The sequence below is a fragment of the Nomascus leucogenys genome, chromosome 12 (assembly GCF_006542625.1).
Source record: "Nomascus leucogenys isolate Asia chromosome 12, Asia_NLE_v1, whole genome shotgun sequence".
Taxonomy (NCBI): Eukaryota; Metazoa; Chordata; class Mammalia; order Primates; family Hylobatidae; genus Nomascus; species Nomascus leucogenys.
Window position 1 is genome coordinate 42,510,808 of NC_044392.1, and position 12,656 is coordinate 42,523,463.

The following is a 12,656-nucleotide window of genomic DNA, read 5'->3' on the forward strand; positions in this document are numbered from 1 at the left end:
ATCAGAGTGGATTGTCTTTAATATCCTCTCTCTATAACATCCAGATTTCCTTTATTTGGAGCAGAACACATTAATGAAGGGAAAGTTGTTCAATTTCAAAAAAAGCACTGGAGGAATAAGTAGGCCTCATTCACAAACCAGCAGCTCCTGGAGTGGTCTGATCTGGAATACCATATACAGTGATCATCTGTGAGTGATTGGACTTTATTTGATCTGACTTTTCATCCATGCGACCCATTCAGCCTAACACAGAAGAGTCCTTTCCCAACGCAAGTTTAATCAGTAACCGTAGACTCATCCATGAGAATATTAATAGTAACTGATATGCAACCTCACAAGAAGCCACACGAATACAAGACCTGCATGAAGGGGATCATATAACTGCTGAGAGAGACATAATAGGACATTACATTGTATGATGATATTTTCAGAAAAAATATGTGTATACATACGAGTAAATATGAGAGGGTATATAGAGAAATGTGGCATGTTATAGATGCTGGAATTTCACGTAAAGTTAATCAAGTTTGATCTTGTTTGTCTGCGTTTATTCCTTTTTTTCTGAAATAGTCATATTAATACAAAATCTAATGTAAGAAAAAAGGGAATAGAGCAAATTAAGGTTGGTGTTGTGGTTTCATCACTTGTTGCCCATCATAGTTGATTCCCTCTATTGTGTATCAGAAATATAGAACATTGTTTTTTATAATAAAGCTCATTAGAGTTTCAATTAGTTTTTAGACTATTGCTGATACATGCATATAGTAAGGCTGACCTGTCCAAATTTGAGATGAGTACAGCATTATAAGGATTATCAGAATCATGCAGTTATTAATTGTAATTTACTTTCTTTCATTTGTAAGTCTTGGTGTATCGTCTTCTGTCTGCCTACATTTTCCCAAACTCCTGAGCTCTCTTCCCTATTCCATCACTTCTCTTTGTTTTTTCAACCTTTTGGCATCACAATAGGTGTCTTTGACTGAGTCAGATGACCTTCATTTGTCATTTGCTTAGCTGTAGTGTTTCATATCTTAGAATATGGTTTCCTTTTTTTTTTTTTTACTTTTTTATTTTGGGACGGAGTCTCACTCTGTTGCCCAGGCTGGAGTGCAGTGGTGCGACCTCAGCTCACTGCAACTTCCACCTCCCTGGTTCAAGCAATTCCTCTGCCTCAGCCTCCTGAGTAGCTGAGATTATAGGCGCACGCCACCACACCCAGCTAATTTTTTTGTGTTTTTAGTAGAGATGGTGTTTCACCATGTTGGCCAGACTGGTCTCGAACTCCTGACCTCAGGCAATCCACCCGCCTCGGCCTCTCAAAGTGCTGGGATTACAGGCGTGAGCCACTGGGTTTTCATTTTTTCATTGAGTAAAGGTATTTATTGGAAGCTTCCCATGAGGCAGACACTGAACTAGGCCCTAATTTACGGTGGTCCACAGAATTACAAACTAGCCCTAATCTTGGAACTACTTTGTGTAGGTGGGAAAGATAAACACTTATTAACTTCAGTTGTCATAAACAGTAGAAAAGAAAGAAGTTCCTAGGAAACAGAACACCATGAAGATTTAACCTGTTACAGGGTTCTAAGTGAGGATTCCCTGAGGATAAGATCTCAATATTGGGATCCAGAGGGTGGATAGGGTTGGTCAGGTAAGAGTTTTAAGGTGAAAGAAATATGGTGTGTGAAAATCCTAAAGGAAAAAGGAGCATGGTGTATGTCAAAGAAACTTGAACAAATTAGTGAGCAAAAGGAAGGGGTGTGTAATAGATGGGGGCAGTAGACAGTGAGTCCATTGCTGAAAGTTCCAGATTCCACAGCTCTCTCTCTCTTCCCCTAACAACACAGGACACAAAACTTCCTGCAGTCGGAGATAATGTCAAGTTCATCAAGTATGCCTGTGGAAGCAAAAGATTAAAATGCAGTGAATTCTTAGTCTATACATTTGATTTACTGGCTGATCATTGATGTCATTTTTCAGTAGAAGATGAAATCAGATTCCTACATTTTGGGTTGAAGAAAATGAATCAAATGGGGACCAGGAAGAGTGTACCTCAGTTGAGGAAGTGTTGGGTGGAGCTGATGATGAGGTCTGGGGAGGTGGGGAACGGCCCATGGCTGTGGACATGCCGGCTCCTGCAGAACAGGAAGGCCGAGTCTGCTCTTTAGACATCTTACTCCTTTTGGCTCCCGTCTCTTCTTCAGATGGTTTTTTTCTTTTCTACAAGTAGTTTATTTTTCTAGTTAATTATTTTCAGTGTCAAATGAAGCAGAGCACATTTTCATTACAAGGTAATATATTTATTATACATAAATTATTTTTCTTGGAAACTTAAGTACATCCCCAGGCCAATTGAAAGACCAGGGCATAGATGGTTTCATTTTTAAAAAGGGAGCAGAGAAAGTAACGCACATCACTCCTTACTTACTTGTGCTTTGGGATATGCTGACTTGCAGTTAAAAAACTAGGCTTTTGTAAACATAGGCAAACATTTTTTATCTGACTCTCAAGTTAACATCCTTCTCTATTGGGGATGAAAATATTATATTTATTTTATATATATTTACATTATGTTTACTAAAGCGTTTAACTTGTTGCCTTGCAGAAAGATGATCAATTATTATGTAATTTGATAAATCTGAAACTTGATGGGAAACATATGAAGAAATAACTGCCTGCTGGACAGATGGAGTGGAAGAGCCACAGCAGAGCTTCCACTGTGAGACCTGAAGCCTGCTCCTCTTCCTGAAGCTTACCTGAGGTCCAAGAGTCTCCTCTGCTCCTTTAGCTGTGAGACGGTTGCTTGGGGTGGATGCAGGTGTAGCAGGATCCACTTCTTTCTGTTTCGTCTTTTTAGATGGGGTTATTCCTTTGACTGGAATGGATTCAATTTTATTCACAACCAATGCAGAAAAAAGGAAGATGTAGAAACCCAGAGCAGATGATTGGGGACAGCTGAAGCAGTTTCAATACTATTTGCTCTTAGCGCCTGCTTGAGAGTTCAGGTGTATTTTAGTCTACCTCTATTGCATTAGCCTAGTCTGGCTTCCAGGAGGCCAACAGGAGAAACAAAGGCACAAACACTGACTCATACTCCTCAGTGCTTTCATCACTCCTCCCCTGTGCAGTGAGAACATCCTACCTGTCCTCTGAACTCCATGTGCTCAGTCAAACCCTTTCCCAATCCTATTCTTCTATAATTTCCTTTTAAAATGTAAGATTCTCATGATGTTGACTGCTTAGTCATATTCTCCGGATGATCTATTTAAATTACAGAAACCAGTGAAAGGAGATGTTAAATATGTTTGTGAGGTGAGATATGGTGAGTTTTGACTTTTTTTCTTTTTTTTTTGAGACGGAGTCTCGCTCTGTCGCCCAGGCTGGAGTGCAGTGGCGCAATCTCGGCTCACTGCCAGCTCTGCCTCTCGGGTTCACGCCATTCTCCTGCCTCAGCCTCCGAGTAGCTGGGACTACAGGTGCCTGCCACCACGCCTGGCTAATTTTTTATATTTTTTAGTAGAGACGGGGTTTCACCTTGTTAGCCAGGATGGTGTCGATCTCCTGACCTTGTGATCCACCTCCCTCAGCCTCCCAAAGTGTTGGGATTACAGGCGTGAGCCACCGCGCCTGGCTGACTTTGTTTTAGTTATTTTAACTCAATGATATGACAAGAGGGGAGGTCTTCATACTTCCAGGAGCAATGCTTACATTTAAGTACTGTGTTATCTTTTGTATTATAAAGGATGATGATGTGTTGAATATTCTCAATAGAATGGACACATTAATTGGCTAAATGTGCATATCTCAGATATAAACAACAATTTTTATAATTTTATCTTGTTATTATGTAATCTTTCGAATGTACTAGAAGTCTCAGTCTCTCTTCAACTCCCTCTCCTTTTTGTTCTTTTATTGCACCTCAACTCCGATATATGTCAATCCACATTAGTAATGGAATGCCATAAGTTGTCAACTTGTTGGCATCTGAAGTACCAACATTGTCATGGCCAGTGAGTCACAAATTGGGAAAAGGATGTATCAGCTACGACCAAGGTGGCATTCTAATCAAGGTTGGGAAGGGTGGGGATCGTTGCAGGGAGTGGGTGTTCCCTCTTCCCAATTACCTTTTAACTTTTCTGTTTTAAGAGTTTCAGCAAGGTCTCCTAGTGTTGGTATTTCTTTGAAGAATTCTATTAGTTTGCCCAAACCAGCATCACCTGGGAACTTTTCCTCCATCAGGTCAGCAATCTGAATTTTGTCATACTCTTCTTTCATTTTTGGATTAAGTTTTAAATCGTTACTCAGTAAGGACTTAACAATTCTAAAATGATAATCATTGATGACCTCTAATCCCTTTAGTAGAACAATTTTCTTGTAGTTATTTGCCATCTCTAAAGATATAAGTGAGCCTGCAAGAGAAAAAATGGTATACAGTGTTACACATGTATACAGACAATTTAAAAGAAGATGTATGCCTATGTGAATGAGTGGCCCATAAGAAAGAGTTGTTCATTGTGCCAGTTTTCAAAGGGAATGCTTCCAGTTTTTGTCCATTCAGTATGATATTGGCTGTGGGTTTGTCACAGATAGCTCTTATTATTTTGAGATACGTCCCATCCACACCTAATTTATTGACAGTTTTTAGCATGAAGCATTGTTGAATTTTGTCAAAGGCCTTTTCTGCATCTATTGAGATAATAATGTGGTTTTTGTCTTTGGTTCTGTTTATATGCTGGATTACGTTTATTGATTTTTCTATGTTGAACCAGCCTTGCGTCCCAGGGGTGAAGCCCACTTGATCATGGTGGATAAGCTTTTTGATGTGCTGCTGGATTCAGTTTGCCAGTATTTTATTGAGGATTTTTGCATCAATGTTCATCAAGGATATTGGTCTAAAATTCTCTTTTTTTGTTGTGTCTCTACCAGGCTTTGGTATCAGGATGATGAAGCTGGAAACCATCATTCTCAGCAAACTATCGCAAGGACAGAAAACCAAACACTGCATGTTCTCACTCATAGGTGAGAATTGAACAATGAGAACACGTGGACACAGGAAGGGGAGCATCACACTCTGGGGACTGTTGTGGGGTGGGGGGAGCGGGGAGGGATAGCATTAGGTGATATACCTAATGCTAAATGATGAGTTAATGGGTGCAGCACACCAACATGGCACGTGTATACATATGTAACAAACCTGCACGTTGTGCACACGTACCCTAAAACTTAAAGTATAATAATAATAAAAAAGAAAAAGAAAGAGTTGTTCATGGATATGTGTGATAAAGAAGGACTTAATGACCAAATGTGTTACTGCAGAAATTGAGTGAAGAACTGTTGCTTTAGCAATGTCCAAGTAATTCATCCCATTGAATGAGGATAGTTGAACTGGGTCCAGGTGTTAGAGAGAGGTCTGTGAACAAGCAATTGTCTCAGTGTTTAGAGTATGGGCTGTGCAGTGTCAAAGTGCTTGGTTCCTCTTCCCATCCTTTACTGGGGCTGGAGCCTATCCCCCAAAACCTGCCTGTTGTTTCTTAAATCTTCCCACACCCACCACTATGACTGGAGTGGCCTAGGTGTAAATGGGCTGCAGCCCCCCACCTTATATGAATAACTTTCTGCCACAGCACTACAGTTTCATGCTGGGGCGCCGACCCTATTCTCCTTAACTCTTCTCTTGTCAGCTCTCGTTAGTATCCTCTTCCTTGGTGTTGGACTCTGCCATATTTGTCCTCTGTGCCCATAAAACTATCACTTTCCTGGACATCTACATTTTCTCTATTGCAGGAACACAGGATTTATTGGCTGGAATATTTCAATAGTTGCTTGATTTTTCTTTTAGGCTTGATTTGTCTAATTCATTTTCATTTCACAGATCCACATTTCTCTCTATAAGCCACATTTTTATCCCACTGAAATCTTTCAATATTTGCCCATTTTCTTTTCAATACATTCCTTGCTTCTTGTATTGTTTCAGAAGGCTTTGAATAATCTGCATTCTTTTTTTTTTTTTAACCTCTGGCACTTGTGTGTTCCTCATATCTTACGTTTCAGAAGTATAAAACATTTTCATGCTTCATGACTTTGCTAATTCTCTTCTCATTGCCTAGAAAGCCATCCCCACATTCCTCTCTCTGACTACCTCTCCTACAACATTTTAGACTCAACTGAGAGTTTGTCTTCTAGAAATTTTCAGAGTCCCCTTATGGACAGAGTGTTACTCCTCTGGACCTCTTTAGCACCAGTGCACTTTAGCACATGATGACACTCAAAGCATGCTATGGATTCCTATTTCCTTTTTAAATTGACATAGCACTCTGGGAGGCTGAGGGAGGAAGTTCACCTGAGGTCAAGAGTTCAAGACCAGCCTGGCCAACATGGTGAAAGCCCGTCTTTACTAAAAATAACAAAAGTTAGCCAGGCGTGGTGGTGGGTGCCTGTAATCCATAATCCAAGCTACTCAGGAGGCTGAGGCAACAGAATTGCTTGAACCCGGGAGGTGGAGTCTGCAGTGAGCAGATATCATGCCACTGCACTCCAGCCTGAGTGACAAGAGTAAAACTCCATCTCAATAAAAACAACTACAAAAACAAATATTTTAATTATAGAAAACATGTATTTGTGTACCTCTTGTGTAATTTAGATATTTAAACTCCTGGGGCTGTTAATTGCTTTCTTCTTGAGAGAACATGAGTGTCCTCAGATTGATAAGCATAGAATGAAGGAAAAAATATATACAAAGACATACAGTGAAACTGAAGAACCTAAAAAGCAAATAAATACTCCATAAGCCTCTGAGAATGAAGAATAGATCACCTGCAGAGATCCAAAAATTAGATTGAAACTGATTCTCAACAACAAATCTACTTGAAAGAGGAGAATGGAATCATTTTTATATAATGCTGGTCCAAAGTCCCATATAAATTGCTAAACAAAAAGTTTAGAAATGGGAAGTTTTCATTTGTTTTGTGAGTATCACAACACAATTTATTTGCAAAATGAAACCAGATGTGAGCTTACAGGAGGCTATGTATGATTTTTATTTATTCCACTTAAACACAAATGTTCATATGTTTTGATGCCGAAACATTAGTGCTTTTGCTTTTGTAGTAATGACACTGATAACACTGGGGTTTCTAGAAAAATGTGCGTTAAGTAATCTTTATAAACCTCCAAGTTCTGATTTTCAAAACATATCACGCCACCCAGGTACAAAAGAAATGCTCTCATCTTGTCTTGAAGGAAAAAATAATTTTAAAACTAGAATTTCAATCTAAACAAAATGATATTTAAACAAAAGATCCTCAAAAACTATTCTCTGAACCTCAAGGCCTCAGTAGTTTTTCCAGACAAAGATGCACACAGAAACATTTTTGGAAGTACTTTTCAGTAGAAAATTAAAAAAAAATTTTAAAAAGCTGCAGGCCAAAAGACAAGCAAGAATGAAAAACGAACTTGATTATGTGTGCCTATGACTTAAAAAGAAAGCCCTGATCAAAGAAAAGAGAAACAGAAAGTATACCAACATGGTGGAGGGAGGGAAGAAAAAGAATATGACAGTTTACTAATGTAATTGTCTTAAAGGGTGAGATGGAAATATAAGTTTAAAAAAAAAGACAAGTAGGAGAATATAGAAGTGTTATAAATTGAAGTGAAGATAGCAGAAACAGGCCAAAATATGTTAATTATTAGCCTATACATAAAGAGGTTAACTAGTTAAATGACAACTTTTATCAAATTTGATTTAAAATTTCTATATGTATGTTGTCAGTAAAAGATCACTGAAAGATGAAAAAAAAATTTAAATTATCACACAAGGAGAAACTAGAAGAAAGCCAGCTTATCTATGTTAGAATCATTTTAAAAAGATCTTAAGACAAAGAGTATTATCAGATACCACATGGTAAAAGGTTGAATTCCTGGGAAGATACAATAATTTAAATTATAGATTTATCTAATAATAAATGTATATTATTTTTCATTATTGAATAGTCCTTCATGACAATATAATGTTATATAATATATTTATCTTCATATATACACATATGTACACAGTGCCACAAATATATATATTTATATGTGTATGTTTATGTTTGGAAACATGTATGCATGATCACATACACACATAATATACATTATACAACTATGCATGTGAGCATATCTATATATTATATATATGAATTTGAGAGGAGTACAAGAAGATACAGTCTTATAATAGGAGTTTTTATATTATATCTTCCAATACCAAATGAACAAGGTGAAAAAAACATTTTTACAAATTTGAGCAACATAATTGATAGCAATATTTATCTAACATATATAAATTCTGAAATCAACATTTAAAATCTCATATTCTAGTCAAGTACACTGAGATATTGCACCAGGCTATACAGAAAGTCTTCTAAAAATTCTAAACTTTGACAATATAAATTTATTTCAAATTGTCTTCTGTGCCTCTCCCCTATACATTGCCACTAGAAAAATAAAAAATCATTAACTTTCAGGAGGGCAGGAAGTAATCTTAAAATGAATAAAAACTGCCTTGTACATCCAGTATAGAATGATGCTTATGTAAAAGTTAAACATACTTATGAAAATATTGACACAATTTATTTGAATAATTGTGTTTGCAAAATGGATAAATTTTCTACTATGTGTTTGCATTTGTAGAATAATATTATTTACAAAACATTCTCACATAGGTTTGTGTGTGAGAACATGTTTTGTAAAATTGAGATACCATAAAATACAGCTGTATGTCTAGATGTGTTTTTACTTAATATTATTTCCTGATACTTTGTGCACATAATTATCTTGTCTTATTTTATCTTCTACTTTCATTTTAGGTTCAGGGGGTACATGTGCAGGCTTGTTAAATGAGTAAACTGTGTGTCGCTGAGGCTTGTTGTCCAGTGATCCCAGCGAGCATAGTACCAGATAGATAGCCTTCCAACCCACATACTGCTCCCACCTTTCCCTCTCAAGCACTCCGCAGTGTCTACTGTTCCCATCTTGTGTCCACATGGATTCAATGTTTAACTTCCACTTATAAGTGAGAACATGCAGTATTTGGTATTCCTGTGTTAGTTCACTTAGGATAATGTTCTCCAGCTGTATCCATGTTGTGCATATACAGCGTGGAATACTATGCAGCCATAAAAAAGAATGAAATCGTTATCTTGTCTTTTGCCCAGACCCCAATGTCCACCAAGCTTTCTAACCTCAGAGAATATATACTCAGAGAATTTGTTTTAAAATCTGCAATAGTCAAAATGCATATTCCTTCATTCATGCCCCAGTTGTAGAATAAAGGATATCTATCTCTGAAGTAAGTAAAGAATTGGAAGTAGTAACTGCAGTTTTTGCTTTTCTGAATATAGTTGATACCAGCCTTACTGCCCTCACCCCACTGCCCTGAAGAACCAATATTGATTTTTCCCTTGTGATTTTGTGGATTTCAAGGAAGCATCTAGACCTTTTCTATAAAAAATACCCACAATACTCACCTTACTGGGAATTTCTTCAACAGTAGTCCAGATCTTGAGATCTTCAGAAATGTAGGAAATGAGGATTGTTTTGAATAGGGAAATCAGTCAGTAAAGCTCTCAGAAACTGAAATACAGGATGTTATAATCTCCTGAAATGCTAAGAAAATGAAGTATTTTCAAAGACAACAAGGGAAAATGGCCCTCCTTAGAGTCACTTGACCAGTGCTGGCTTCCTCACACTCTGCTTTGCCCTAGGGAGAGAGGAGTTGTGAAACAACGTGCAGACTCCTCCCACCCGTGTTTTTTGCTTTCCATCCTGTTAGAGAAAATGAACAGTTTCTTTCCTGTAGGTATCTTAATCAAAGTAAAATTTGTATCAAAGTTATATTTAAAATTTTTTTTCTTACAAATGTTGATACCTGAATGGAGTTCCAACCTTAGAACTTTCTTAGCCAGCAGACTTACATGTGGGACATTAGGGACCTCTATTCCGATGAATGATTGTCAAATACGAGAGAAGCAAGGTGGTTTCTTCTCCCTCCTTTCCTGTGCGGTTGCAGGAGGAGATCTTGGTAGGAGCATCTATTGCTACCAGTACTTTACTGCATCTCCTGCATGGGAGAATGTCTGCTATGAAATAGCAATTGGTTTAAATACTACCTGAAGCATTCACCCAGTTATTAATAGTTGACAAACCTAGGGCTTTCCAGATCAGAAAGTTATTATGAATATATAAATCCTTTCTCAAATATATATATAAAGGAGTTTAATACTAGCTGTCCTCTTGACTATGACTAGGTTACTTTACCTCAATGATTACATTCATGATTACTCAGGTTTCCTTCATTATTCATGGAAAAACACAAGTGGATAGTGGGCTCACAACATGACAGCATCGAAGCCTTGAAAATCCTGGAAAATGCACTGAACTTCTGGTAGAGCGAGAGTCCTGTTAAACCCTTTGCTCAGCAGTGTTTTTCTGTTAAGGGCAGTGGGTGTCCTTCAGAGTACTATAACCCCAAGATGTCAAATAAATGACACCAACTGGCAGATGATGTGTTAACCCAGCAGCAGATCTGCAAGCAGGATGTGGCCATGAGTGGAAAGTGGGGCCCGAAATACAGCTGTAGGGGAGAAAACAAGTTTTTTTAAAATTTCCCTTTTTAGGTTATTAGTTGACACTCTCCTGAAAACAAATGTCAAATTAACAAAAGAAAAACAAGCAGCTTATTAATGTGTGCTCTGCCCATCACAAGGGATAGGCCTCAGTTCAAAAGTATTTCTCTCTCCAGGCTGTGGCTTAGAAACCTTGTTTAAATAGTATTTCAATAAAGAGCCATAAATTCTATATAGTGAAAAGCAAAGGAGAAAGCAGTTCCAGTCATTTAAAAAGTGGGAAAACGTGGGAAGGTAGTAAAATCTGTTCCCAGATTCCTCAGGTTCCTGGTGGTGCCTTCTCCAGGCTGAAAAGATTTATGTCCTGTCATCAGGCAAATAGTGCCTGAGGCAGCATGTTCCCCTCCATTTTCTGTTTTTAACTTAACAGTCCTAAGTATTTTGAGAAGTATTTTTGGTTTGCTTCACAAATAATACAAATGATCTGAGGACATCTATGGAGCAGAAGAAAGCTGATCGTCTTAGTACAAACTAGGGTCATGGAGAGGATAGTTGACATCTGGATTTGGAGCCATATGATAACTTTATCAAAGCAAAAGTAAGTTAAGAAAAAGCAAGGAGGATCTGGAAGGATGGCCATAAAAATACCTTTGAGTGTTCATGGTTTTCTTTTATAGGTTTATGTTGCTGTTAATGTAGAGAAACTGAGTTGGTCTTAAGATAATAGGTAGAGAGGGATATTAGGAAGGTCAGTTTACCCCAATTCAAAGGTCAGGGAGTAGAGGATACTTGGTAGAAATTACGATGTTTCAGGACATTTTTCTTTCCCCTTTTTGGTAGTCATTTCATGTAGAGTAATGCCTTGGTTAGGACTCCAGCATACAACATAAAAATTACTGTCACCAGTGAAGACAATTCAGAACATTGCTCCATAATCCATACTGTGCAGATAAAATTGTAATAGATGAAGCAAAGAAATGCTTTAAAAATGTGCATTTGTACTGATTCTGAAGCAGTGGGCAATAATTTGCAATTTGTGCCATCACACAGAAAGCTCACTAATAGAACATACAAAAGCTCCTGATAAGGGGGAAAACGTCTGGATGAACCTTCATGACTTTTTATCATCTGAAGTACTAATTCCTATGCTCATTCAAAGTCCTCAGGAAAAGTTCCCGCCAGATTAATGTTCTAACCAAGATGTTAGTAAATTACTGCCTGTGGGACAATACTAACACACCATCCACTTTGTAAGTAAAATTTTATTGAAACACAACTGTGATTATTCACTTATGCATTGTCAATGTCTACTTCATGGTGCAATGAAGAGTTGACTAGCAACAGAGTCCATCCAGCTGCAGAGTGTAACGATTTTGCTGTATGGCTTATTATAGAAAATGTTTGTCAATCTGTACCCAGTCATCAGTCTAGGAGACAGCAGAAAGCCTCTAAGGAGAAAAGCAAAAGTAAGTAGAAGAGCAATGTTAAATCAAGTTTAGCCTAAAGCTGCCTTCTTACATATTCTAAGTTCAGCCTAAAGGTTTCTCATACAGCGTGAATGATGGCCTAAATGGGAGTGTAAACAGACTGTAGTATACTCTTGTGTCAATCACCAAGGTTTGGCCAATCAAATGTGGCCAACTTGTTCAAACCGTGTTCAAATAAGGCAAACTCTGAGCTATAACCAATCCAGCTCTCTGTCTCATGTCCATTTTCTGTATCTCACTTTTCTTTTTCTCTTCATAAATCTTCCACCATGTGGCTGCGCTGGAGTCTCTGAGCCTACTCTGGCTTGGGAGGCTGCCTGAATAACAAATCCTTCATTGCTCAGTTAAACTCTTTTAAATTTAATTCAGCTGAAGCTTTTCTCTTACACATCACACCAAGAAACCACATTTGGGACTTTTAAAGTCCATTGTAAACCCATGGATAAAGCCTTGTGATAATTTTTGTGATCTCAGAAAGGAAAATGGAAGTGGAGAGTGTTAAAGCCTTTCTCTAATTATCCCTAAGAGTCAGAACAAAACCCATTTGTTGAGAGCCTCAGTTAGCAAG

At 37.8% G+C, this 12,656-nt stretch overlaps 1 protein-coding gene across 3 annotated transcripts in view; it reads right to left on the reverse strand.

Moving 5' to 3' along the window:
* Positions 1-9,720, reverse strand: part of PYHIN1 (pyrin and HIN domain family member 1) — a 39,029-nt gene extending 29,309 nt beyond the window's left edge. For 2 of the 3 annotated variants that reach the window (XM_004089848.3, XM_003258676.4), the window contains exons 1-4: positions 9,504-9,720; positions 4,125-4,409; positions 2,757-2,875; positions 2,053-2,220 (exon numbers count right to left, since the gene is read on the reverse strand). In XM_004089848.3, the coding sequence (XP_004089896.2) occupies positions 2,053-2,220; positions 2,757-2,875; positions 4,125-4,389 (552 nt within the window). In that variant the 5' untranslated portion in view covers positions 4,390-4,409; positions 9,504-9,720. Of the gene's footprint in view, positions 1-2,052; positions 2,221-2,756; positions 2,905-4,124; positions 4,410-9,503 lie in introns of those variants that run through there. The other variant, XM_030824154.1, reaches the window with a different exon arrangement.
* Between the last annotated feature and the right edge of the window lie 2,936 nt (positions 9,721-12,656).